General features: G+C 64.7%; 1 protein-coding gene and 2 long non-coding RNA genes across 6 annotated transcripts in view; 2 read left to right on the top strand and 1 right to left on the bottom strand.

The window, feature by feature from the left end:
* The first annotated feature begins 6502 nt into the window (after positions 1–6502).
* On the top strand, positions 6503–7893 carry LOC144302073 (uncharacterized). Its single transcript, XR_013368969.1, has 2 exons — positions 6503–6688; positions 7360–7893. It is a non-coding gene; the product is annotated as an uncharacterized LOC144302073 (long non-coding RNA).
* A 5854-nt stretch (positions 7894–13747) lies between these two features.
* LOC144302072 (uncharacterized) lies at positions 13748–18750 on the top strand. The gene is made up of 4 exons (XR_013368968.1): positions 13748–13893; positions 14775–14902; positions 16332–16423; positions 17925–18750. It is a non-coding gene; the product is annotated as an uncharacterized LOC144302072 (long non-coding RNA).
* Positions 18751–22231: 3481 nt separating this feature from the next.
* SLX9 (SLX9 ribosome biogenesis factor) overlaps positions 22232–27636 on the bottom strand; it is a 33520-nt gene continuing 28115 nt past the window's right edge. For 3 of the 4 annotated variants that reach the window (XM_077879426.1, XM_077879428.1, XM_077879429.1), the window contains 2 exons: positions 24797–24865; positions 22232–23598 (listed from right to left, as the gene is read on the bottom strand). In XM_077879426.1, the coding sequence (XP_077735552.1) occupies positions 23475–23598; positions 24797–24865 (193 nt within the window). In that variant the 3' untranslated portion in view covers positions 22232–23474. The remainder of the gene's footprint in view (positions 23599–24796; positions 24866–27636) is intronic. The other variant, XM_077879427.1, reaches the window with a different exon arrangement.

Raw genomic sequence — 27636 nt, 5'->3', positions numbered from 1 at the left:
ACTGTCCCCCCCAAACCCAGGCAGTTTCTTTAGGTGGGGGCCAGGGGCAGCCCCACGGCTAGCAGGCCCTTCCCCAGGTCGTTCTGATGACTCGGCTTGGACCACGGGACCGGCCCTGACCCTGGCCCTGACCCAGGCCCTGACCGGGAGGGCGCCTGGCCCCGCGGCCAAGCTGGAGCCGGGAGCAGGGTCAGCCCTCCCCCGACACCCGGCCACATGAGCGAGGGGGTCCCACGTAGACGTGGGGCAGGTGAAAGCCTGAGGCCACCCCAGGGGTCCATCGTGGTGTCGTTCAGGGTGAAAATCGAGGGACGACCCAGCGTCTGACCCAGAAGGCCGGGGCGCCCGACGGGACGTGCAGCGTCCGCGTAAAATGGTGAGACTCGGAGTGACACGGACATCACATTGCGGAGCGAAGGAAGAGACAGAAATAGCACGGTCCCACACATTGCTGAAATGCCACGCGGTAAAGTAAACAGCAGCGGCCGTGTCATCGGAGTGGCTGGAATGCCAGCGCGCCGTGCCGGCTTCCGTTCGCCGATCTGTGCTTTCTCAAGCTCCTCCAGGAGACGCCCGAGCCCTGGGATGCGGGGGAGGCAACACTACTACGGACGCGTCAGAGGCGCTCCAGCCCCCGCCCGGCGGCTTTGATGGGATCAGGGGGCTCGGGGTGTCCCCCTGCGGAGGCCCAGCTGCAGGGGGGCTGCAGGCCTGGGGGCTCGCCCGCTCACGGGTCCTCCTCCCGGACCTCCAGCCAAGCCCACGGGTCTTCACAAAGGTCCCCACCTCCACAGTGTGAGCCCAGGGCCCCTTCCTGGGCCGCCCTCGGCCTCCCTGAATCACCTGGCCAGGCCATGTGTCCCACCTGAACCCTGGGGGGGTCTCCTCCCTGCGTCCAGGTCAGACCACCTGACCCACCTGTTCCCTGGGGGGCCCTCTCCCTACACGCCCTCCCGGCCGCCCCTCAGCTGCTCAGATCGCCAGCAGAGCCCACCCATCCCGACCCCGGCAGGGCCCACAGTGCCTCCACCCAGGGCCCCACGACCCAAGGGGCGGTCACCCCAAAACCTGGCTGGCTGTGGTCCCCGCTCACGTTGCCCCCCCGGAACTCCTCAAGGGCTCCCGGCTGCTCCCGCCTGCCAGCCTTTAGCGGTCCTTTTAGAGAAATAAAAACTCAGCAGCCAAGTATTGATCTCTTGGGAGGTTTGCCCTATTTCCTGATGAATACTTTAAAGCAGACTCACTGCTTACAGTTGAGTTTTGAATTCCTCTCATCAAACACCCATCAAGCAAATGGATAGAAATACTTCATTTGACGGAGCACACGTGCTGTCCCCAGCAACCTGGGGCTGGGTGTGCGCAGGCCCCTCGCCTGCTCCGGGACGGCCTGTGGGCTCGGGGCTTCTCCGCCCGAGGCTGCGTGGGGCTCTCTGGACGCCAGACCTCGCCGCCTCCTCGGGGAGGGAACACCGGCTGCGTCCACGCTGCCCGCCAAAAAGGCAGAGGAAAGGCATGTTTTGGCTGCACCACGTCGGTGCCACGGAGGGCTCGGCAACCAGAGCTGGGGACCCCTTGCAGGGGTTCCAATCTGCTTCTGGCCTCAGGAACCGTAAGTGGACGGAACACGCCGTGTGACCCGCACTGAGGTGCACACACAGAGCGCCGCGGCCCCCACCCACGCGAGACCTCGAGTCCGGCCTCTGCACACACGTGGCCTCGCCCGTGGAGCTTCATGGAGGTGGTCACGCGTGCGCGCTGCACCCCTGGCTCCCCGGCCGCATCCACAGGGCGCTGACTCGGATCCCTCCTCCAGGCCTGCGAACCGAGGTCAGGGTTACCGGGAAGGGCAGGCCGGGCTGTGACCCCATCTGCCCCGCACCCTCCCCTGCGGGTGCCAGTAATAGAAGACGCTGCAGGCCCGCAGCCAGACCGGTCAGATGGGGCAGTTCGGGGGGCCCCAGGGTGGGGGGGCGCCCAGGACAGCAGGGTGGAGTTCATGGGCAGCAGGGGGGCTCCGTGCTGATTGGGCCCCCAGAGTCCCCGCGGAAGGCCGGGGGAAGCAGCCTGGGTCCCCCGCACATGCCCCCCAGCCCCTGTGCAGCCTCTGGCCACACCCACAACCCTCCACACCTGTGGCCCCTCCTGTCGGGGACACTCTCCCCCCAGGCCCCGAGGGGAGCGAGCCCCTGGCCAGGGCTCTGCTCCCACAGCTCCCGCCAGCCCCGCCCCACGCCCTGCCCCAGTTCTGCTCCCTCCATCCCTACAGCCACGTGTGCCTCGGTTTCCCTACTTATCACCGGGCTCTCCCATTACAACGGGGGTCAGAGGCCCCTCAGAGGAGGCAGGGCACGGGACCCGGCCACTCAGTGCTGGTGGCAGGAGGGGCGGCCCCAGGAAGCAGGGACAGAGGGGCAGAGCGGGTCTGCACAGGGCAGTCCGGGTCTGGGGGCTCCGGGCCACTGCCGGCCCTGCGTTTGGGGGTCTGGGGGCTCACTCAGGGCTGCCCCTCTGCTGCCCGTGTGCACGGCCGGTGGGGATGGCTGTCGGCCTCGCTGCAGCCACAGGGAGGGGGCCCGCCGCCTGGACCCAGGCTGCCCATGGTGGGGGCCCCGGGCCGGGGAGGGGCCTGCTCTGGGGGGCCACGCGGGGGACGCCGTGGAGCCCTGAGCACCGTCGCCTCGTGCACCTGAGGGCGCGACCCTGAAGCTAAGCCGTCCACACAGGTGTCGTCAGGACCAACAGCCGACAGGGCTTCGTGTCCCGCGGGCTGGACATGCGAGGGGCCGCGCCACCCCCCAGAGGCGTTCCATGGCGGCCCTGTCGCTGGGCGTCCCCCTGGATCCCACATCCGCAGGCACCGGCCACCCGTCCGGCCCGCGCCGCCATCTCCCTCCAGCCGCCGTCCCACGAGCCGCGGGCGCAGCTCCCACAGCTGTACAGACACGGGTCCCTTTGGGTCTGGGGTCCCCGGGCCGCTCCCAGCCTTGGTGTCCACGTAGGGAGGCTCGGCCCGCAGAGTGGCCCTGGGCTCACGGTCCAGGTGCTCTTCGGCACCCAGGGTCAGGGTGGGGCTGCGGATGACGTGTCCCTCGGGGGGGATGGGGGCGTGTCCTCCCTCACAAGACGCAGGTGAGGCTGCAGCTGTGCCCGGGACCACCTGTGGGCATCCCGGTGGCCTCTGCCGAGGCCCTGCCCCGCAGCAGTGGGCTCAGGAGGGGCGGGCGGGAGGCACCTGCCTCCGGGGGAGGAGGCGTGGCTTCCAGTCGAAGCCTGGACTGGGAGGGGGAGACGAGTTAGCGGGGTGCCCACAGGCCGCGGGGGGCCGGGTGTCACCTGTGGGGCCTGGCCGGGTCGGGAGCAGTGGAAACCCCACACAGCCCTCGGCACCTGTTCCAATAGTTAAGGTGGTCAACGTGCCGCCTTCCCGGGCGGAGATCTGCCATGCTCTGACCCAGAGAGCCCGTACTTAGATCCGCGTTCAGGAAATGCCCCGCAACCAGAGTCCTTTACACACAGTGGAAGGGGCCCACCGCCCCGATCCAGGATTCATTCGAGAGACTCTGCTCTCCCAGGATGCCCGGGGTCCGGCGGGTGGCACCGTGCTAACCCTCCTGCTGGCTCCTCCCAAGCTTCGGGGACCGAGTGCAGGCAGCTGCCTCCCCAGGACTGGGGTGCCAGGGCCCCGGGCAGGAGGGCGGTCCCGCTGACAGCTGCCCGAGGGGAGGGGCGCGGCCTCGCTGGCTGCGGGGCCGCACCGGCTGGGAGCACCCCTCTGCTGGGTGGAGCACGGCGGGACAAGGATCTAGATCCCTCTTTTACTTTCCAGCAAAAAACCCCACATGGCCGACGTCCACTTCCAGCTGAGATGGACTACAGGGCCTGGACTACTTTTCTCGTCAGAAACAATGAAACGCAGACAAAACATCTGAAGTTAAGAGTTTTCCAGGGGTCCGGACGTGAGGTGACGCTGAGCCACGGTGCCCACGGAATGTGGAACAGAGCAGGTGGGCCAGCTGAGTGCTCCGGGACGGAGTTCCCAGGCCGCTCCGCCTGAGCTGAGGGTGTGAGCATCCGGGGAGACCGAGGCAGCCATGGTTTGCAGGGCGAGCACAGGGCTGATGGGCAAACTGAATCTGTAGCTAAAATCCTTCCCACGAAGTCAAGGGTCTGGACGGTTCCGAGGGGGGAATTGTGTGTCACGGGTGAGGAAGAATGGACGTCACTTCCACATAAGCTCTTCCGTAAAATCCAGAAGGAAGGAAGAACTGCCGTTCCGCCAGGCCGGCGTTATCCTGACACAGAATCAGCCACGATATCCCAAGAAAAAGAACACGAAGTTTCTCAGGAACACGGGTGAAACATTCTCTGAAAGTTTATTAAATTGAACCTGACAATATATTTATTTTATTTTTAATTTTCTTCATTTATTTGAGAGAGACAGTAATAGTGATGGAGGTAGCGATGGAGAGTGAGAGTGAGGAGGAGAGGGAGAAGCAGGCTCCCCACTGAGCAGGGAGCCCGATGCGGGGCTCCATCCCAGGACCCCGGGATCACGACCTGAGCTGAAGGCAGATGCTCAACCGACTGGGCCACCCAGGCGCTTCCAACGATAAATTAAAAAAAAGAAAAAGAAAAAGTCATCAGACACCACACCCAAGTGGGGTTTGGCCTGAGAATCCAAGGTGGGTTTATATTCAAAACTCAATCAGTGTAACTCACGCTGGCAAAGTCAAAGGGAAAGAGTAGGGTTGATTATCTCAATACACAACGGACCCCCGACAAAATCCAACACCCACTATGCTAAGAACTGGGCAAACCAAATAGATGGGAACTCCCTCCGCCTGATACAGGGCGTCTCTGGAAACCCACCCACGGCTGACGTTACCCCCAGGGTTGAGACCAAATGCTTTCCCCCTTGGATCAGGAGCAGGGCAGGGAGTCCATGCGACGTCCACAAGAGACCCCAGCACGTGGACAACTGAGTCTTGGCAAAAATGCAAAGTCAGTTCAGCGGAGAAAGGAGTCTTTTTAACAAATGGCACGGGAAGCGGGGTCTAGCCATGGTGGGGGGACGAGCCCTCTCCACACACCCCGAGCTAGCAAACCAGCTCACGAGGGGGCGCGGGGGAAAGAGAGGGTCCGCATCGTACAGACACACATGAAACCTAGACTTGAAACTCCCACACAGAAACACAGAGGAAAATCTTTGCTGCTTTGGGTCAGGCAAGGATTTCTTACACTCAAAACAAAAAGTAGGATCCACGAGAGAACACATCAATAAAGGGGATTTCATCAAAATTTTAAAAACCTGCTTTTTAGGGCACGTGGGTAGCTCAGCAGTTGAGTGTCTGCCTTTGGCTCAGGTGTGATCCTGGGGTCCTGGGATCAAGTCGCACATCGGGCTCCCCTGCTTCTCCGTCTGCCTAGGTCTCTGTCTCTCTGTCTTTCATGAATAAATAAATAAAATATTAAAAATTTTTTTAAATACCTGCTTTTTAAAAGACACTGGGAAAGAATTAGAAGACCAGCAGCCAGAATATATAAAGAGCTCTCAAAACTCAACAATGAGAAATTAACCCATTTGAAAAGACGGGTAAAGGATTTGAACAGATAACTCACCAAGGATGATGTACGGTGAGTAAATGAGAACACAGAGAAAAGCTCAATGTCATTGGTCATTAGGGAGATTAAAACCACAACGAGACACTACTACCCACCAACAGAAGGGCTAGAAAGGAGAGGCCCGCCAACATCAGGTGTCGGTGAGGATGTGGGGCGAGTCATACGCTGCCCGTGGGAGTGGGAAGGGGTACAACCATCTTTAAAGACAACTGGACGGTCTCTCCTACAACTAAACATACCCGTCCCATGACCCAGCACGCGACTCCCCGAGAGAAAGGACAGCACACATCCCACAAGGACTTGTGCATAAATGTCCACAGCAGGTTTTTTTAAAAACAGATTTTATTTATTTATTCATGAGAGACACACAGAGAGAGGCAGAGACCCAGGCAGAGGGAGAAGCAGGCTTCCTGCGGGGAACCCGATGTGGGACTCGATCCCGGGACCCCGGGGTCATGCCCTGAGGTGTAGGCAGACGCTCAACCCTGAGCCCCCCAGGGGCCCCACAGTTTTATTTTTGACAACAGAACCAAGGACAAGCAGATGTCCATCAGCCGGGAGAGGGCAAGCCTCACAGGGATTCTGTTCAGCAGTAAGTGGGGGTGAGACACAGGCCCGCACAGCGACGAGGCCGAGTCTGAGGACGCCGACGCTGGGTGACCGCACGGTCCCGCTTACGTAAGCTGGAGAAAGCCCCACCTAATCTGTGGTGACGGAAAGCAGGTCAGCAGTGGCCTGGGGATCTGGTGGGAGGGTGCAGAGGGCAGGAGCGCGGGCTCCCGGGGGGCAGGGGGAGGCGGGACGGTTTCCCGGGGTGACGGAACCCGGCGGGCCGTGCACTCGGGATGCATGTCGTTGCGGGTGCGTCAACTTTAGGAGGCTGTCTTGAAAATTCCGCATCACGACGTTGAGAACACGGCAGAATGAGGACATCGGAAAAGCCTCTTATCCGTGAAAGCAACGAGGGCGCTGCAGGAATGGTCAGGATCGACTTTCTCGGGCGCCTGGAAATGAGCCAAAGCCTCAACGTGGGGAACGTTTCTTCAGGAAAAACACCTGGACCTCGGTAGGGGCAGTGAGCTCCGTGGCATCATCCGCCCCATCTCCATGGCAACCTGGAAACCAGCAGTGCCTGGAGGGGACGCCTGGGGCCCCACCCCCGACAAGCGTCCTCGTCCCTGGCGGGTGCCCCCCCTCCCCCCACCAAGGCCCCACTTGCTAAGCCCCTTGGTGCGCCGCGGCCTGGAGCTCACGGCAGGGACAGCCGTGGCCCCGAGGGAGTTTGCTTGGGGATATGGCATCCGAGGGAACTGTCTAACAGGGCAGCCGCCCGAGGCCGTGGCTGGCCTGTGGGGTGAAGAAGAGGCAAAAATAGACCAGGGAACGAGCTTGAGAGCAAGAGCTGAGGAAGGAGCCGTCCCCGGGGCATCGGGAGATCCTACACGGTCCCAGGGCTCCGCACGGCCCGGCACACGCGTGGGGCTGCACCGGGGCCCCTGGAGACTGGGGGGCCCTGCACGAGCGTCTGGGGAGCGCAGATCCCCGCTGCCGGGTGGGCTCGCAGGCACAGCCTGGGGCGTGAGCGGCCTCCGAGGTGGCTGAGCGCTGCGCGGAGAGGACGGGCGGCCCGGGACGCGTTCGTGAGATCACCGTGCACACGGCGACAGACCAGACACGGGGCGCGGGGGCAGAACCTGGTGTCTGCAGCTGCCCCACCGCATCGTGTCAACTCTCCAGTCTGAAAACAGCAGCGACGCGCAGAGAACCGAGAGATGACGCCCCGCGCGCCCCAGACGGGACTTCCAATCAGCTGGCGTACATGTGTGCACAGAGCTGGAGGAAACCACGTCTGAAGACCCCAAAGAAGGTATGAGAACGAAGTGTCCGCAAACAGGGAGGATCCGCAGAGAGACAGAGGAAGAGCGGGGGAGATTCTGGAAGACACGGGGCGGCCACGGGCGGCAGGGAGGCCGGGGAGCTGGAGCCAGGGCGGCCCCCCAGGCACACGCTGGAGCCCCACAGACGGGGAAGGAGAGGCAGGCGCAGGCAGGATATTTGAAAATGCGAGGCCTGAAACGTCAGCAGTTGTGGTGACAACCATTCCCGCGCACGTAGTGGAAGCTCCGCCTGGGCGCCCCGCGAGGGAAGCTTGAGGAGCAAAAGCGGACGGAGGCCTCCCTGGGGGGGGGAGGATGGAGGAGGCTGGCCTCCCCGGGGGCCCTGAGGCCCACCTCAGAGACCCCCCCGCCCAGGACTCTGCCCCCACGGAGGCCGTCCCCAAAAATGAGCAGTGAAATTAAGACGTGTGAACAAAATAATGAACGAAACAATAAAATGTAAGTAAATGCCTTAGGGTTTATAAAGACATACTCTTAAACTTTGACAAAATGAACAAAATAAACCCGATCTAGCGCGCCCCTCAGGAGCTGGCCTGGCCGGCCCCAGGCGGCGGGGAGGCAGCCCGGGGGGTCACCGGAATCCGCGGGGAGCAGCCTCGAGCCTGGGGAGGTGGCGGCTGCGACAGGCGTTCCACACTGTGCGCGGCTCCGGCCGTGACCGCGGCCCCGTGAGCACGGAGCTGCCTCGTGGGCTGCGGCCCCGCTCCCAGCAGCAGCAGGTGCACAGCTGAGCACGGCCTGGCGGCCCACCGGGGACCACTCACCACGGGGCCGAGGATCAGATAAATGTGCAGCCGTGAGACGGGACGGGGGGCCGCAGACACCCGGCGGGAAGCAAAGCACGCCGGACACAGCCGGTCCCTTCGGGGAACCACTTGGAACAAGGAGACCCAGGGAGCCGGGACTGGGAGCTGCTGGGGGCGGGGCTTCTGTTTGGAGAGAAGGTTCTGGACCTGACGGAGGTGGCGAGGCCCAACAGGGTCCGTGGGCAACGTGGTGCTGAGCCACACTTCAGCGCTGAACGGCAAGATGCGCGAATTCAATCTCAGGCTTGAAATGTCCCTCAGAGGATTTCTGTAAGAGGTGGAAGGACGACAAGAGCACACGGCGGGGCCGGTCCCCGCGGACAGGCCCCTTGCCCCAGGGCACGGGGGGCCCACTGGCCGCACTCCGGGGGCGAGAGGGCAGCGCATCGGGGTCCCCCCGCCCTGTCTGCCACGGCCCCTAGGAGCACCCTAGGGTGTCCTGACCTGGACACCCTGGTGCCTGGGGTGCCCTGATCTCTGGCCACGGCGGCTCGTGGCTTGGGCCAGCTGACTGCCCCTCCCTGCGAGGCCCGCTCTGCCCACACCTGCCACAACGTGAAGGATGTCGTGTTGTGGGCGGGGGGTGGGGGTGAGCGCATCTTTGCTGGGGATTCTAGAAGCCAGTCTGGGCGGGCAGGGGCGGGGGGCGTGTGCCTGGCATCACCTGCCCTTGGCGCCCATGCCCGGTGCCGGCGGAGGCCTGGCTGGGGAGGCTGCGGGGCAGCCCCAGGACCGCCGCCCTCGCTGCGGCCAGCCAGCGGCCTCCAAGCCCCAGCGCCGGCTCACGGACACCCGACAGCAGGACGCTGCAGGAAATCACCTTCCTGGCCCGGAGACAGGAGGCCAGCGGCTCCCGGTGCGCGTGGCCGTCGTGCCCCAAGCAACCGCGGAACGCACGCGGCCAGAGGGACCCACGGGGACTTTGGGGTGTGGAAATAATGGGCAGCCCTGCTGCTCCCTCCCAGGACGTGCCTGGCCAGGCAGGGTCTGTGCGTCTGTCTGTCCAGAGCCCCAGCAGCCTCTCAGACGCCCCGGGAAGACAGGAGGCGCCCCCGCCGCGGGGGGAGAATCTGTGACACCTTGCACCATCCCAGCTGAGGAGGCCCAGGCCGCGGGGTCGGGAGCGAGGTCTACACCTGCACCGTGGTCTACACCCCACGGACTCCACCAGCCCGGCTCGGGACACTGCGGGATCCTGACGCCCACCGTCCGACCAGTAAGGAAACTGGGTGAAATCTGACTTTTTAATAGAAAGTAAGCATTTGAGGTTTTCAGAGTGAGTGGGAGGGTAAACAGCATCCTCACTGGTAGTAAGATACAGATACTGGTGGGCACCCGGGGTCCTGGGGGGAACTTCCCAGGGGCAGGGACCCTCCTGCAGGTGCCAGGTGAGCCCCGGAGCCGCCAGGGAGCAGATGGCGAGACGGAGCCCTCGGGTCAGTGCGAAAGGTCTCCAGCCCTCGGACCCTGCATTTCCTGGCGCGGGCAGCTCTGAGCCTCTCCGACCTGGATCCCAGGAGACTTTCCAAACACGGACTGGTTTGGGAATCCTGCCACCCACCCCCTCCGGAGTGTCAGAGCTCGCAGAGCCCATTAAAGGCTCTGGTAAGTCCTGCTGCAAGCCAAGCCTCCACCTTGCCCAACTCTGCGTCTCCCAAACTACTCTGGCCAGAGAAGCCCCTTCCCATGTCATGGCTGATACCTGCCCCCCCAGCTCATACAGCGACCTTGGCAGGGCTGCTGCAGGGGAACCGCACGGGGAGACTGAGGCAGGATCTGGCCCCCGACGGGGGTCCTCTGCAGCCCTCCCTCACACGGGGGCTCGGCCTTGGCCACACACCCTCCTCCCCCCGCAGAGCGAGACAGTCGTGGGACGGCCTGACTGTGGAGCGCGCCACCACGGCACCCGGGCGGACACAGGATGCAGCCAGCCGCGGGGCGGTCCAGGCTGAGGGGCCCTGAGGACACGGCGGCTGTGAGGCCCAGGGGCCGGCAGGGCTCAGGAGCTGGCCCTACAGCGGATGCGGGGCCCCGATGCAGCGGCTGCGGTGTCCGTGTGGATCTGGCCCAGGACAGGCCCCACCGTCGAGGCTCGCCCCATGGCCTGGCCATCTCCGCATCAGAGGCTCGGCCTCCACACAGGTGGGCCCCCAGCAGCCAGAGGGGTGGGCAGCCAGGGCGCCCAAGCCTGAGGGTGCTGACACCCTGTGGTGGGCCGAGCTGAGCCCCCTCCAAGCATATGCTGAAGCCCCCCAGCACCTCACGACGTGGCCGGACATGGGGACGGGGTGATTAAGGGAGGAGGAGGTCCCTAGGGTGGCCCCGATGCAGTCTGACCCATGTCCCTGTGAGATCAGGACACGGGCCCAGGGAGGGGCCCCAGGAGGAGCCAGCCCTGCCCACACCTGGACCTGGATTCCAGCCTCCAGCCCTGGGGGGACGCCCCCCGGGGGACGGTGTTTGTTGTGGGTGCCGCCAGCCCGCCTGAGCCAAGACAGCCCAGGACCCTAACTGGTGAGAGCCAAGACGAGCCAAGGGACCTGATCCCCCTCATAAACGAGAAGAACCCCCTGGGCTGTGTGGGGTTTTGTGGGGACACCGCACGTCAGCAGCCCCCTTGGTCCCTCCAGGAGGAGCGTCGTGGGGACAGTAACCAAACACGTTCTCCGAGACGCCCCCAACTTGGTACAAAACAGCACACAAGCCGCACACCCCGCTCCCAAGGCCCCCCCACCCGGGGCAGGAGGGCACGGCAAGGTCCTTGGGACACTGTGGGTGGTAAGCCGTAGGCTGAGACGCTTCGGGGGTCCATGGTCCAGCCCTCACAGACTAGGGAAACTGAGGCCAGAGAGGGCAGGATGTCCCCGAACGGTCCTTTCAGAGCGGGCCCCCCTCCCGACCACCCTGAGGCCCCCACCCCTGGAGGACAAGCAGCCCACCCGGGCCCTGCCCCGGGGCTCCGGGCCCGTCCCCAGGGGGTGTGGGGGGGCAGGGCGCATGCCAGCTCGAGGGGGCCGGGGGCCGCCCCCCCTGTGCCAGCCTCCAGCGCCTGGCTGGCCCCTGCTCCTCCCTGCTGGCCCAGGGCAGGCCCTGCGTCCTGCGGGCCCGGGGGCAGGGTGAGGCAAGAGGGGGTGCCCGTGGCTGGCTGAGACCAATTCCTGAGGTCCCCAGCCCGGGCAGGAGCTGGGGAGCCGGTGAGTCCCGCGGGAGCCTCCCCATGGCCCGGTGCCACCGCTCAGAGGGGAGGCCTGCCAGGCCCCGGCAGCACGACGGGGTCGGGGGGTCCGTCTGCTCCTCGGCCCGCCGTCCACCATGGGCTTCACCGCTCTCACGGCCCACCCCCTGCTCCCTCTGTCCCTCGGATTCCCGGGCGGGGAGGGCCAGCTCCCCCCACCCCTGCAGCAGCACCCGGTGGGCTCCCCGGCGGCGAGGCTAGCAGGGCACACTCTGGGCAGAAAGGGTGCCTCTCCTGCAGGCGCCCGGCTACACAGCAAGCTCCGCCCCGCGTCACCAGGGGCGCCAGGCTGGGGGGCTCCGGGGAAGGCTTGGCCAAAGGGCACGGAAGCAGCGGACCAGACGCTGGGGGCTGGGAGGCACTGGCCACGGACCCCCGTCCAGACTCCCCAGGAAGCCCAGCCTGCAGCTTGGCCCAGAGGACGACGGGGAAGAGTGGTCAGGTCTGGATTCTGTCCCTCCCACCAAGCACCTCACAGCTAGTAGAGCCCCCTCCCCGGCTCATCCCTGTGTGTCCCGGTGGTGCGTGCGGCAAGGCTGCTGCCTGATGCCAGACGGGACAGGCGAAGGTCCTGGGGTCCAGGAAGAGCTGGCGCCTCTCCTCGGGTTCCACAGCCCGCTGCCCCTGCCCACCACTGCAGCCTCGGTGCGCGGAGGGTCCCTGGGCACCCCCCGTGGCCCCTGCCCTGTCCGGGCCAGCCTCCAGGCCCCAGACGCAGGGTCGTCTCATGTCCCGGCTCCTCCTTCCTGGGGCCCCAGCCCCCTACTCCCAGGCCTGACCGTGGTGCCCAGACAGCGCCCCGAGCGTGCAGGCTGCCATTCGCACGGCCTTTGCATGTGCAGAGCCGCTCGCCCACGCAGCGCTGCCAGGCTCGCTCCTCCCCCACCCAGCCCCGCACCTGGGTGGCCTCCAGCTGTCCCGGGTGTGGCCACCAGCAGCTTCTTGTTTCCCTTGCCTCCTGGGAGATGGACTATTCCGGTTGCTTCTGGAAAGTGTGTTTGTTATTTGGCTCCTGGAAACACCATCTGATTACAGACTCTGCCCTGGGCTCCCAGGGCCCCCCAGCAGGCAGGAGGGGGAGGCCACTGCAGCTGTCCCCAGGCTGGGACATGAAGAACTCGGGGAACCCCTCTCGGGGCAAACAAACGCGTGCCTTCCCAGCGCCGACCTGCCGCACAATCACACCCCGCAGGGCACCTCCCCTGCCGCAGGTGGGCACCTAGGAGTTCAAAAACAAAGAGAGCTGGGGATCCCCGGGTGGCTCAGCGGTTAGCGCCGCCTGCAGCCCAGGGCCTGATCCCGGGGTCCCGGGATCGAATCCCACGTCAGGCTCCCTGCGTGGAGCCTGCTTCTCCCTCTGCCTGGGTCTCTGCCTCTCTCCCTGTCTCTCATGAATAAATAAATAAAATCTTTTTCAAAAACAAGAGAGCCCCCTTTCCCACACGTGCGTGCACACAGGCACATATGCGTACACATGGGCACACAGGGGGCACACTATGTGCACACACACACGCACATGTACATGTATGCACACCGCACACATGCAGGCATGTGCAAGTACGTGTGACACATGCACACATCCCGACAGTGTGATGCAGCATGTTTGGAAAACACATGCATTCCCACACGTGTGCAAGACCGGCATCCATGTGTGTGCACACAGGACACATGCATGTGCGCACACATGTCCATGTTTGAACACACACATGCATACACACACGCACAGACACACACACGCGGGCCCTAGTGCGGCACCGTGGTGCATTCAGACGGACCGCACCGCCTGCACACCTAGTAAATAAGTAACTGAACAAAAATGTAAATCGTTAGTAACGTCTCATCAACGCCACTTGGTGGAACGCGGTCTGCTACACGCGAGACTGCGGAACTCCTTCCTTCACAGAACACGGCCCAGCGCCAACCCCTCGGCTCCCCGGAGCCCTGAGCCCTCCCCCTACAGCCCGCAGTTCTGGGGACGCAGAGGGGGACCCCCACGCTCAGGCAGACGGGGCTCATGAGGGAGGGACCCGGCTCTCCGCGGGTCACCCCCCACGGGCAGTGCCTCGGGTCTCCCAGACTCCGTGTCTTCGCACACGAGGTCAACAGACTCTAAGGGTGGGAGACCCCATCCCAGCCCCGGGTCCCCTGGGGCGGTGCCGTGGGTGGAGTCCAGTGCGCGGGCCTCACTGACAGCACGTGACCTGGTGCCTTTTCAGAGGACGCGGCCGGCTCACCCCTTGGGGCTCTCGGGGCTGCAGATTCACTCCCGCGGCACCTGCCACCCTGCCTGCCTGACGATGAGGGTTTTGTAACCCGAATGGTAGCTACTGAGGTAGGCATCTGACACATTCCCTGGGGTAGGACAGGTGTGTAGGACGAGACGGGCGTGGGGGGTGGGGCGTGGGTGGAGGGGAGGACGATGTGGGGCATGGAAGTGTGGGGGTTGGGGGACGGGAGTGTGGGGATGGGGGGTGTAGGGGATGGACAGGTGTCAGGGCGAGCACTGAGGTGCTCGGAGAGCAGGGCTCTGGCTGTCCTCCCAGAATGCCGTGAGAAATGACCCCTTGGGGCCGCCAGAGCCGTGACCCCCTGCACCATCAAGGCAGCCCAGTGCCCTGTGGCTCAGGCTCCTGCTCCTCGTTGGCTCGGGCATTTTTCCACCATGTCCCCACCAGCCTGAGAGCGGAGCACAGAGCTCCCGGCTAGGGCTCTAGGGCCGGGGTTGGGGAAGGGAGTGGGGGGAGAGCAGAGGGGTAAGGAGAGGAGGGGAGGGGCAGGGGTGGAGGGGTGATGGGGCAGGGGGAAGGATGGGAGAGGGAGGGGAGGGGAGGCCAGGCCTGTGTTCCTGACGCCATCCCGCCATCCAGCAGAGGTGACAGCTACCTCACGTCATGGGGAAGGCATCTGCAGGGCCTGTCGCCACCATCGGGCGGGGTGAGGGGAGCGGGGCAGGCTCAGGCCGGGGCAGATGGGAGCCCCAACAGCCCGGGGGAGCACTTTCCTGACAGCCGCCCACCTCACAAAACTTGTGCCCGATTCCAGGGACGATCACCGACCTGGTCCTGTTTGCCGTCAGCCAGACCAGCCAGTCCTGTCACTTTTGTCCACGTGTTCCTCGCTTCCTTGGCCTTTACCTCATTTTTCTTTCCTAGGTCTGGGATTGAATGTTGAATTCACGTATTATTTTAGTTCTTTCTCTCTCACTCTTTTAAGTAGGCCGCACACCCAGCACGGAGCCCAAGGTGGGGCCTGAACTCACGACCTGGGCCGAGATCAAGAGTGGGACGCTCACCCGACGGAGTCACCGTGGCGCCCCTATTACACTGAGGCCCTTAAAGATGGTAAGCTTTCCTCCGAGTGCATTTTTGGCCGCCTTCTAGAAGCTTCCCCGGGCAGGGTCTTCTGCATGCAGCAGTCTGCAGCAGTCATGCGCCGTCACCTCCTCTGGGACTCCAGGGTCAGCTGCGGAGCGTCAGTTCCATTTCCCGATGCCCCACCAGCCAGGAGGGGCTTCCACCGCCCCTATGGGTGGGCTGGGGCCTGGTCCCTGCGGTCTGCACCCCAGGAGCCCAAGCTGCCGGCCAGGCCACCACGTCACAATGCTACACTGTGTGCGGACTCGAAGCATCCCCCAGGGCGGCACATGTCACTCACTCTCGAGGCCAGATCCAGGGCCAGGGGTGCAGGCCCAGCATGCGCTGCGCGGGGGGAAGAGGTCAAGACAGGGTCTCCCCACCACGGCGCCCTTGACATCGGGCACCCTGACGCCCCCGGCAGAGCCAGCACGGCCAGAGTGTGCACACAGGCTTCCTGCCGAGAATCGCTCACCGGGTCCCAGAGCCTCCCCTGGAGGCGGCCGTGGGCACACTGTCCTCTGGGTCCCTCGGGGCTCCCCTCCTGGGGCTGCCCATCGCCCACGATCCTCAGTGCCAACCTCTCCCTCAGGCCCTCCAGTCCACTCTTGAGCGGACACCTTACTTTTGCATCCCTGTTAGGGTCCAGCCTGAGGGAAGCGTGGGGGACGGCAAGGGGCTGGGCTGCGCCCCGTGTGGGGCTGGCCGTGGCTCCTGGTCCTGAGCGCAGGCGGGCCCTGAGGCTCAGAGCTCACTGACTCGGCTGACCCGGCGGGGAGGGACAGCGGTGCCCGGTGTCGGCCCTCTGCGCGCTGGCCGGGAGGTAACAAGGAGACCCCAGCAGGCCTCATGGGTGAGGGAGGAGGCCGGGGCCCTCCGGTTAGGGGCGGTGAGGAAAGGCCCCCGGCAGGACCCCAGAGATGGGGGTAGCCACGGCACAGGACCTTCCGGAACGTTGGGAGCAGGGCATCTGAGGGGCAGGCCCAGCCAGGGTCCTGTTGGGTCCGCTGTGGCCTCTGTAGGACCTCGGGACTCCCCCCCCAAGGAGGAGGTCAGGGTGGGGCTGGGGGCTGCTCTGGGTCACCCCCACCGCCACCCAGCCTGACCTGCACCTGGGTGCTGGGTGTGGGCCAGTGGGAGTGGGAGTGGGAGCGGGGAGCAGGGCAGAGCCAGGGCACAGCTGCCTCCCCCCCCACCCCTGCCCCCTCCAGGGCGGGAGCTCCGAGGAGAGAGGTGTGGGTGTGGGCACCCCCAGCTGCTGCCCCGGCCGGGAAACCCCAGCAACAAAACATAACCCAGCCAAGCACGTGACCCCAGGAATGCAAAGCCGGGCAGCAGGAGGAAAGGTAATCACACCACTGGGCCCCCAGCAGGAAAAATAATAACAAAATAACAAAACACATGACTTTCTCTACAGGAGCCAAGAAGGAATTCAGTAAAAGTCATCTCTGCCCAGTACGGGCGCGCCCCAATTAGGAACCTCGCTGTCGCCCCTCGTCTGATAGGAAGGTAGGCACGGAGGAGCAAACGCCCACCGAGAACACGTGCGTGCCCGGAAGCACGTATACTGAGCGTGCACACGTGCAGATGCAGCACGCGAGCACACGCATACGACGCGCGCACGCAAGGGCATGCACATAAGACGCTGTGCACATGCACACGGCGCTCCCGGTCCCACACCTGGGCCCCACGGCAGCTATGTCCTCAAAAGTGGGGCCGGGCCGCCGGGTGGGGCGAGGGTGAGGAGCTCCCGGGGTCCCCGATCCGTGCGTCTACCCCCTCCCGCTCCCCCGCGGGACGTGACCCCGGCCAGGCAGCAGGATCTCCTGGTCCCAGTGCTGCCTCGTGTCCGGATCAGGGCTCTCCACCCCTCGGGGGAAGGTGACCGAGGTGCTGGGGGCACCTGGCCCAGAGCAGGAGCAGCCCGGGTCAGCGCCGCGACCGCCTGGCCCTTGCAGCCGACGTCATGTGCTTGTCAGGACTGTCGTCCGAGCAGGGCTGGCCCCGGGTGCTCTGAGGGCCCCTAGGCCGGGGGCCTTGCAGCTGGGCTGTCCCCAGGCAGCCCCTGAATGGGGTCCTCCCCGGGGGCCGTGCCCCCAGTGCCGAGAAGGGCCCCACCAAGCTTGGCGCTGCTGGGAAGGGCAAGGGACGGGGCCAGGTGACAATGACCCAGGGCTGCGGCCCGCCCTCCCCGCTCCCCCTTCAGGAGTCCTCGCGTGTCCCAGGCCCTCCCGCTGCACGGGGGCCGGCAAGGCCAGCGTCCCAGGTGTGCCAGAGCCACATAGCAGCCCACCCAGGTCAGGGCCCCCACGACAGCGGGGCCTCCAGGTCCAGGGCACAGGGGTGGGGGGGGGCCTCAAGCCCACAGGACAGACGGCAGACCAGCAACTCAGAGGGGGCTCCCCCCAGCCTCCCCTCCCCGCGGCGTTCCCACAGGAGGACGACCCCCTGTAATGCCTCTGAGCACACCGGGGGGCTGCCAGGCTAGCGGGCAGCTTGACCGGGATGCCAGAGGCCTGCCCCCTGCGCGTGCACCGACAGCCTCGGCACCATGCGGCCGTGCGCGCACACGCGTTTGAGGGGCAGGACCGGACAGTCAGTCGGAGGCCCGGCCGTGCGTCCCTCTGGACAACCCCTGCTGGTCACCAGCGCCTGGTCCGCCCGCCCGGGTCCCCAAGGCCACCTTCTCCCCCAGGAGTCACTCTTGGGCCCCGACGGGCCTCGTCCGCACACAAGACACAGGCAGAGGCCGAGTGTGCCGTGGGCCAGACGGTCCCGCTGCCCCAAGTAGGCCTGGGTGCAGCTGGGGTCCCAGGTGCTACCCTCCCGCTGGCCCCCGGCCCCAGCACCCCAGGGCCCATCTGCAAGGCCAGGGGGACCCGCGCAGGGCTGAGCCAGAACACCTCCTCTGGCCACCTTGTCCTGCCTCCGGAGGTCTGCCCTGTGCCCAGCGCCCGAGGCGTCCGACCACCCTGCGGCCACCACCACCCCCGCGGCCCTTCCCCTGCAGGCGGTGTGCCCAGCCGAGCCACCAGGAGCCACATCCCCGTGGCTGGAGGCCAGAGCGCAGCTCAGCCCCCGGCGGCAGGATCAGCACCTGAGGCCTGGTGACGGGACTTGCTGCGCATGTGATGCTCAGATACGCCAACACCCACCTGGCGCGTCCACGGTGGGGTCGAAGGCTCGGCTGAGGAGCCCAGGCCTTGCCCTACACTACCGAAATGGAGACCGCTATCCACCCTTGGCCGTCCCCCTTTTCCTGCCTGGAACGGTGTCTGGCGCACTAGCAGCTGCTATAGCAACAGGAGGAATAAAGGACTAGCAGCTGCTGGTAGCACCCTGGAGGGGCAGCCCACCTCAACATAATCAGCTGCCACACAGCATAGCCGGAACGAGCAGGTGACCAACGCACCCCTCTCCTCCCGGGTCCCCCACTAGGTGGCATCCCCACCCTGCTCTGCCGTGATGCTGGGTGGGCCCCAAGCCAGGCTCCCCTATGCCCCCCACCCATGCGGGGCCTCCACCACCAGCCCGTGTTTGGGACTTGAGTTCAGCTGGCAGGGGCTGCCGTCTCCCTCCCTCACACTCGCCACGGGCCCCTCCCCTGGAGCCCTCCCCGCGGGGCCAGGCACGGCCCTGGAGCTGCAGGTGGCAGACAGCTGTGCGCTGGCTGTGGCGCGAGGGTCAGCCCAGACCCGCGCAGACAGGCTGGCTGGGAAGGAGAGCACAGGTCCACTAGCAGGGGGAGGTGCTCACACAGCCGCCCAGAGCCTGGGGCGCTGACCAGGCCACAGTCTCTAATTACACAGTGATGGAATGACAACCGGCTCCCAACCTCGGAGATGGGGTGGGGGTGGGGGGTAATCAACGCTGCGCAAGAAGCCCGTGCACCAGAGCAGGGAGCGGGCGCCTGAGCCCCGGGCTGTGGCTTGCCAGGCACTGGCCGGAGCCTGACCTGGGGGCAGGGGTCAAGGGTGGGGTGGCTGGAAGCTCACACTCCTGAGGACCTCAGGCTCAGCAGGCAAAGCACCTGATCACCCAGCTCCGGTCCCAGTCCCGGCCAGGGGAGCACTCCCCCTGCAGAGAAGGTCCTAGGTAGGGGAGCGCTTGCCCCCGCAGAGAAAGTCCCAGCCAGGGGAGCACTTGCCTCCTGCAGAGAAGGTCCCATCCAGGGGAGCACTCCTGCAGAGAAGGTCCTAGGTGGGGGAGCACTTACCCCCTGCAGAGAAGGTCCCATCCAGGGGAGCACTCCCCCTGCAGAGAAGGTCCTAGGTGGGGGAGCACTTGCCCCCTGCAGAGAAGGTCCCATCCAGGGGAGCACTCCCCCTGCAGAGAAGGTCCTAGGTGGGGGAGCACTTGCCCCGCAGAGAAGGTCCCATCCAGGGGAGCACTCCTCCTGCAGAGAAGGTCCTAGGTGGGGGAGCACTTGCCCCCGCAGAGAAGGTCCCGGCCAGGGGAGCACTCCCCCTGCAGAGAAGGTCCTAGGTGGGGGAGCACTTGCCCCCGCAGAGAAGGTCCCGGCCAGGGGAGCACTCCTCCTGCAGAGAAGGTCCTAGGTGGGGGAGCACTTGCCCCCGCAGAGAAGGTCCCGGCCAGGACTGAGCTGGCCCGGCGGCCCCCAGGGCCCCCTCTTCCGCCAGCAGGAACCAGAGCGAGAAGGGACAAGGCTTCAGGCTGGCAGGATGCCCAGCAGCCTCTGTGGCACCAGGAGACATGTGAATTCAAAGATACAAGTACTCACTGATTTTTCTCCCTAGAATCTGAAAAATAACATTTCCCAATCTTAACCAAACCTTAAGAAACACAAACCAACGTCAGGAACACGTCTGTAATTATCGCTGCAACCTATGCTATTTTAACACCTTTAGAAGAAAATGCAGTCTACTGAATCTGTTTGACTTCAAAATAAGGAGGTTGTCCACACAGGCCAAGGGTCTCAGGCCCAGAAGCAGGGGACTAGCTGGCCTGGGAACGCGACATTAGAGAAAGGCCCGGAAGGCTGGCGTCTTGCTATCTGCAGGAGCCGGCTGGCTCTCCCGGTATCTTGGAAACATGCACTGATAGCAGCCCCCTGGAACCCTGGTCATGGGGTGAGGGCCAAGAACCCACTGGGGCCATGCAGGGGCTGGGCCCCGGCATCTCCACAACGCTGCCAGCCCAAGTGGCTATGGTGGCAGTTATCGCTGCACGAAGAACGTTCCAGCAGTTTGCACGACGCTTGACTTCCAAGCAACACAGGACCCTGACAGGCACGGCTGCCTGGGCCTGACTCACCGCCCAGCTGGGGCGACCGGCACTGATGCCCTTCTTTGCCCGAGACCGAGAGAGCCTGAGTCCGCGTGCAGGCCGGCACGCAGAGGCTCGGGCTGCATCGGGCTCACGCGTCACCACCCGCCCGGCGCCAACCCGGGCTCCTCTTGAAGCTACGTGCGGACGGGGTACAGCCATCACCCGCCCAACGAGCCGGACACCCAGACAGGAGCCAGCCCGATGGCCGGCCTCAGGGCCCTGTGGCTTGCAGGCGCGTCCAGAACCAGAACCAGCCACCGTGGTCCTGCGGAGGGGACCCTGAGGGCTGTGTGTTCACACCCGACTCCCCCCTCCTCTCCAGGCACTTCCGAGTCAGCGCCTCAAATAACCCTCTCCCCGCTGCAGTGTGTAGACGCGAGGCTGGGCTCGCCTGGACCCCGGGCCCGGTCACCTGGGCCCCACAGCCCGGTTTCCCGCCTCAGTCATTCACGCAATGCCCTGTCACCTGTTGGCGCGGTTCCGGGGCGGCCGACCCAAGCAGCGCCAAGCCAACCCGGCCCTCAAGCATTTCCGCGTTTGGGGACAAAAAGCCAGCACGGAGAACGTAAGGGAAGGCTGGAGCGACAGGAGCAGCCGAGCCGGAGAGAAGCGCTGGGTGCTGAGCTCTGGGGAGGGCGGGTGGGGTGAAGAGGCCCCACCACGAGGGGGCCCCAGGCCACCGCCCGAAGCCCCAGCGCGGCGCTCTGCGGTCCTCGGCTGCCCCACGCCCCAGTGCCCTGGCCCGTGTCAGACCCCGACCCACAAGGCCTCCCAACGCCCAGCGCTTGGCGGTGCAGGGATTTCCCGCCCCACTCGGCAACAGGTAGTCCACTCTGGATGTGCAGATGTGCATCCTCTGTCGGCCCGGGACCTCCCCCCAGGCCTCGCTGATCTCTAAAGCTTCCCGTCTGCCAGGGACCTCAGAGCGGAACTGTACTAGGGGACAGAAGTGGAGGTGGGGTCACACTGCAGCAGGGTGGGCCCCAGCCCAGCGACTCATGAGAAGGCAGAGGGAGGGCCAGGGACACCCAGGAGGGACCCCGGAGCCGCTGGCAGACAGCACACTGGAAAGGGAAGGGACACCTCCGTCGGAGGCCGCTGCAGACGGCGTGGCCCTGACTCCCCGAGATAATACGTTTCTGGTGTCCAAAGCCACCCCGTGTGGTAATGGGGTGCCCAACAAACAAGTCCAGTGGCAGCCTCAGGCGAGCCCGGCCTGGCCCAGACATGCGGGGGAAGCACGTGGCTGCGTGCTTTGGGGGGTGTCTGTCACGTGGGGAGATCACGGCACAGGACGACGGAGGCACACGTCCGGCAGAGCGGGGCAGCAGACGCCGCAGCCAGAGCTCCAGAAGGGAACAGGGGAGGGCTGTATGGGGAAGGAGGATCTGGGTGGGTCACTGGAGTGCAAAAGGGGGTCTTGAAAATTTCTGGCTGGGTAGATCCCTTGGCCTCCTCGCCAGGAACCCTGAGAGGTAAGCCTGGTGCGGGGCGGGCGCGCCACGGCAGGAGTGCACAGGGTTTAAAATGCACCACCACCGCCCGACTGCTCCGTTCCACCACCTGAACTTACCAAGTTGGCGAGGTCCGCCGCACGCACGCACGCACGCACGCCTTCCCTTCCTGCTGGGCTGCAGGGGACGCACAGGGGCGGCCTTTCCCGCCCCACGAGCCCCGCCCATCTGAGCAGCAGCAGTCATCGGGGCCCCGCACTCTGCTCTGCGGGTGAGGTCCCTGCACGTTCGAGGCTTCTAAGTCATCTCGGGGTGCGTTCTGAGCTCAGTGGTCGGGGCGGCGCGTGCGTTACCTCCTCGCGGGGAACCCGCCCACCCTGGGCCGGCCTCTCCCCTTCCCACAGCACACGCTCTCCTGGGCAGCCGAGAGCACAGTGAGGGGAGCACGCCGGCCGTCGTCACATTGGAGCTGCTGGAGGCCCCTCAGGACACCACATATGGCCTCAGTCATCGTCCCCAAACTCAGACATTCAGACAAGCGTGATGGAGAAACGCCACGGCGCCCACACCCCAGTTTCTCCCAGCACTTATTTTATTGCAAAAATCAGTTCGTCACAAATATCATTTTGTAAGCAGCTGATCTCCCGTCTAGAGAACCGGGTTCTGTGCGGAGAACAGGAACAACCCGTCACTTAGGGGCTGGCGGTCCTGGCTGGAGGGCCGTGCTGCCCTCTGGCCGAGGGGATTCAGGCTCCCACCTGCAGCCTCACGGTCACATCTGTCCCTGTCTGCGTCCCATGCCTGGGAAGTGCCCGCACTGTGTGCTCTTGTGCAGAGAAGGGGCCCAGGATGCCCAAGGGGGGGTGGGGCACGGGCTCAGATTCCGTTCAGCCGCCAGTTCCCAAACGGCCTTGGAGGGCACTGCTCGGGTGTCCGTCAATCGCGAGCACTCCGGCCACGGAGGTGGAGGGCATACCTGGGCCCACGCCGCTGAGCCACAAAGCCCAGTGCCTGGCGCCTGAACGCACAGACGCAGCACCCAAGGCTGGAGCCCACCCCCCACAGCCGCATAGGGGTGCCCAGGCCCCTAGGCCACACACCACCACCACCGACCCTGCAGGATGCGGGCGAGGAGTCCCCACGCAGCACTCCCAGCTCCCACCCCCTGGACAAGCCTCGGCCTGTGGGGCCGGGAGAAGCAGCCCCTTCCACATCCTCAAACTGAGGCTTTCCGTCGGTGTTCCTGCAGTCTGGTCTCCAAAGCCCAGGCTTCTAGCACACAGTCATCTCGCTCGCAGGTCAGCTGTGTGGCCCCAGGTGGGACCAGGCCGGCTCCCAGCCTCGGACTGTGGACAACCGGGGCCCTGCCCACTTGAGTCGGAGGAACAGGCAGGGAACAACACAGGCTTGGAGCCAAAGGGGACCCGGCGAGGGAAGGGCCAGCGCGGCACGGGGCAGGACAGGACAGCACGAGGTGTCCCATTTGAGCCCCTAGGAAGTGGGAGGGCAGCAGGTTCCCACAGAACCCGACACGACGGCATCTCAGGGCTGCGGAGCAGCGGGGGTCCTCACAGCCCCCTGGGTGCCGGGTGCTGGATGCTGTGGGGGCCCGGGGACCGCGGGCAGCCATCCTGGCTGGCCAGCCTGGAGAAGCCTCAGAGCAGTCTGGAAGCGCAGGGGCCTGCGGGGGGCACAGAGAACTGCCCCCACCCTGATGCCTGAGATCACCCCTTTATTCATTGCACCAGATTCGGTGCAAGGCCGGCGAGGGGCGATCTTGGGGCTCACGGCACGCTTCCCGGCGGGGTCACAGCCACTCAGAGCTGGCTGCCACTGTCCAGCTGGATCTGCTGAGCCAGCCGCTGCCCGATGGCCAGCAGGGGGCTGGCCCTGTAGGTCGGATTGGCCAGCAGCTCCCGAAAACGGGCACTTTCTTCCTCGCTGAAAGAAAGGAGATCAGAGCAGGTCAGCAAACCCCACAGCCCTCGTGGGGGTGGGTGGGGATGAGCATCAGCCCCGCCTTGGCCAACCCACCCCTGAGGACCTCAGGGCAGGCAGCCCAGGCCAGGGCTGACCACGGGGATGGGGTGGGATGGGGGGGCGGGAGGGTGAGGAAGGTGGCAGGGCGGGAAGAGGGCTCAGGAGCAGCCTTGCTGGCCAGGCCCAGGGGGCTGAGCGAGTGCTCTGGGCAGGAAGAGAGCAGCCGCCCTGGGGCCTCCTCCGATCACACACAGGCTCAGGAGCCACCGTGCCCACCCGTGGGTCTGGGGGGACTGGTACCCCTGCCTCCCCCAGGAGGTGGGCTCTCAGCCCCCGCCCCCTGCCCCACCTTGATGTGGAGCTGCTACTCAGAGAGGAGGCAGCTGATCGACGTGGGGAGGTAGACCCGCAGCCTTACACAGCGGCGCCCTCCGTCCAGCGCTGCCAGAAAAGGGGTGCTGCAGGAATGGAGGGCAGGAGCCCCGCAGCCCACGGGACCGACCCGGCCCTTGTCACCAAGGGTGCCAACAGACACTGCAGCAGCTGCCCCGCATGGGGCCTGGAGGCTTCCTCCTGCGTCCCCCGAGCCCGCAGTGCTGGCTGTCGCCATCTCCCCCGGGTCTCTAAGCCCAGCCAGCTCCCAGGTGGCGCCGCAGTCAGGCCACCTCTCAGAAGCACTGGGGCCAGCCCCAGGTTTGCAGGAGCCTGGCCAGGCGCCCTGCAGGAGACGACCTCCACACTGAAACGTCAGGGAGGCAGCTTCAGAACAAGCGCAGGTAGGGACGGCCCTGGCGCGGGGGCATGGGGAGCAGCCAAGCCGGTGCTGCGCCTGTGTGCGCTTGACGGGGGGCCAGGCCAGCCCTCCAGGGGCCCGTGCCCTCGGCCGCTGGCAGGGACAATGAGCCCACTGGACTGACCGCCCGAGCCAGGGGTCCACACCCACAACACCCGGGATGCAGGGGGCTCTGGGCTCCAAGGGTGATCCCCAACAGCCGGCAGCTCGTTCTGGTAGCATCTGCTCCCTGGCCCAGCTACGAACAGGCTGCCTCACGCCAACAAGAAGAGCCACTGGCCACGCTGCCCACGTGGACCAGGCACTTGGGACAGAGGGCGGAGAGCATGGGGGTGAGGTGGGAGGACGGGGTGGGGGGCTACTCACAGGAGCTGGAGCCTCTGTGCAGCGCTCATGCGGCTGAACTCGGCGGGCCGGGGCCTGCTGCTCACCCTGCTGGGGACACAGACAAGCAAGTCGGCACAGGCTCCCTGGAGCCAGCGCAGCCTGCCTCCCCGTGGAGCCGTCACCCCGAGGCACACACGTGCCCGCACTGCCAGCAGGAAGGGCGAGAAAACCAGAGCCCCAGGCCAACACCTAAATTTAGCCTCCAGACCAGGAGCCCTCATCCTTTATTCATGGTTTCTGTTAAAATATGAATGAAAGACCTGTCTCGTGGGCCCAAGACAGAGCCCGCACGTGCCCCCGCTGCTCCCGTGGACTGGGACACCCATGCTCAGCACGGGCCTGCCCAGACGGCCCTCTGCGCTCAGAGCCACGTGCGTGCCGGGGCCCGCCTCAGATGCCCCGCCTGCAGCTGGCCTTTCCTGAGTCACCCTGAGCCCCAGGCCACCACCGGTCTGCTCCTCTCACTGCTGCCCTCCCCGTGTCCACCCTGCGGCAGGCCCCTGGCAGAAGCGGCTGGCATCCCCAGGACACTGCGGGGGGTCAGGCTGCCCAGGCCTTGGGTCCGCCCCTCTGCACCCTAACCTATGAAAAAGTAAAATCTGGGCATCTGGGTGGCTCAGTCAGTTCAGTGTCTAACTCTTGATTTTAGCTCAGGCCATCTCAGGGTTGTGAGATCGAGCCCCACATCGGGCTTTGTGCTCAGCAGGGAGTCTGCTTGGGATTCGGAAGGAAGGAAGGAAGGAAGGAAGGAAGGAAGGAAGGAAGGAAGGAAGGAAGGAAGGAAAAAAGAAAAAGAAAAGAAAAAAAGAAAAGAAAAGAAAAAGAAAAAGAAAAAGGGGCACCTGGGTGGCTCAGTGGCTGAGCATCTGCCTTCAGCCCAGGGTGTGACCCCGGGGTCCCAGGATCGAGTCCCACATCGGCCTCCCCGCAGGGAGCCTGCTTTTCCTTCTGCCTGTGTCTCTGCCTCTCTCTGTGTCTCTCATGAGTAAATAAATAAAAATCTTTAAAAAATAAAAAGGTAAAACCCACTGAGCCCCCCACGGCCCTCTAGCTCTGATAGCAGAGCATCAGTGTAGACACATCTGGGAATCCTCTCGGTGCCAATGGGCCAAGTGCAGTCTTTTTGTTTGTTTTTCAATTTTTCAATTTTTATTTTTCAGTGGCAGCAGCCTCGAGACACAGCTAAGGCCACCAGGACCATATGAGGTGCAGTGGGTGGCCGGCCTAATGGCTCAGCTACACAAAGCTCCCCACCCCAACTCATGATCTCATGATGACCTTCGCCTGACACTCTTCTGCTCAGAGGGCTGATTTCCTAGAGAACCTAATCTTCCACTGATGAGCAGCGTCAGTGCCTGCATGTTGGCTGGTCTCGGGAGCCCTGCATGCAACCTGTGCTGTGTGGCGCCCACCCAGTGGTCTGGGACACACCGTGCCAAGGCGTGCCCTAATGGCTCAGAACCTCAGGATCCCTGCAGCCACTGCCCTGTGAGGCCACCTCATGGATTTGGAACGGGCTTGGAGCAGCCCCCGGCCTTGGTCAGGGTGTCCCAGTAGGTGACTGGTGACCCTTGCACTCAGGTCTGGGTGTCCAGAGCCACAAGGTGGCTCCTGTCCAACGCTGAGTCCAGGACTCGCCTGGAGGAGTGGTGGCAACACACCCCAGTCAGCAGAGCCTTCTGTAATCTGTGTGTTTTGCAGAGTCAGCCTCTGATGTGAAGCACCCTCAAGCACAGAAGCTTCTCCCTGGCTCCAAGGACCCTGACCTGGTGAAGGCCACCAAGGGGACCCAACACCTCCTGTGACAACACTGAAGGCCTGGCCTGCTCTCAGGGCTGAAGGGTGAGAGGTGATGGCATGGGGATCCCGCTCTATGAAATGGGGCTGAGGGCTCCCTGTCGGGCTCCAGTCGGCTCAGGGAGACGCGGCGCAGGAATGGAGTAAAGGGACCGAAGGCAATGCTTACCAGCTACTGGGGGCGGGAGACACAGGGGCTGGGGAGCACTGCTGGTTGGCAACAGTCCCTGCATATTGTCACGGTGCACCCATGGGGAGAGGACAGCTGGAAGCTCTGCATCTGGAACCCTCCTGCTCCCTGCCCCACGGGCCTCCCCCTCAGCTGACGTTAGCTCAGGCCCTTCAGCCAGGGTTGTTGAGTCCTAGGCAATTACTGAAACTCAGAGTGGTCCTGGGGACCCCAGACTTGGAGCCAGCGTTAGAAATGCACGTGGCTGGCTGGCTGGCTCAGTCGGCAAAGCGTGTGACTCCTGGTAGCAGGGCTGTGGGTTTGAGCCCCACAGTGGGTGTAGCGAATGCTTAAAATAAAAAAAAAGTGAGAAGGGTCTTGTAAACTGTTCTGGTAACATTGTAACTTTGCAGGAACACACAGGGTGCACGCACACACAGATTTCCTCCCTCTGGCAGCAGGAGGGACCAGGGCTCCCTGCAGACACACGGACTCTAGGCCGGGCAGGAAGCTACCAAGGTGAGCCTGGAGCCCCTGGAGAGCCGGAACGGAAGGACGTGCTCAAAAACAAAACCCAGCACCCGTCTCAGTGGGCACATCAGAGGGACACGGCGTCCGCCTGGAGAAGCTCCCGGGGGCCAGAGCGGGGTCAGCCCCGGCCAGAGGGAAGGCGTGCTGGATCACAGCCCACGGTACTGAATAAATATCCACGCGTCCCTACGGACGTCCACGCGGGACTGAGTCCCGCCCGATGCAGAAACAGTACTGACCCTCCTCCTCCCAAGGAGGATCCCACCATGTGGGCACAGCGGCTCCGTCCCCGGGGAGCGGCACCCACCTCCCCACTCCCCAG

Source organism: Canis aureus, chromosome 30 (genome assembly GCF_053574225.1).
Source record: "Canis aureus isolate CA01 chromosome 30, VMU_Caureus_v.1.0, whole genome shotgun sequence".
In the NCBI taxonomy this organism is placed as follows: Eukaryota; Metazoa; Chordata; class Mammalia; order Carnivora; family Canidae; genus Canis; species Canis aureus.
This window is presented reverse-complemented; position numbering and strand designations above follow the sequence as displayed.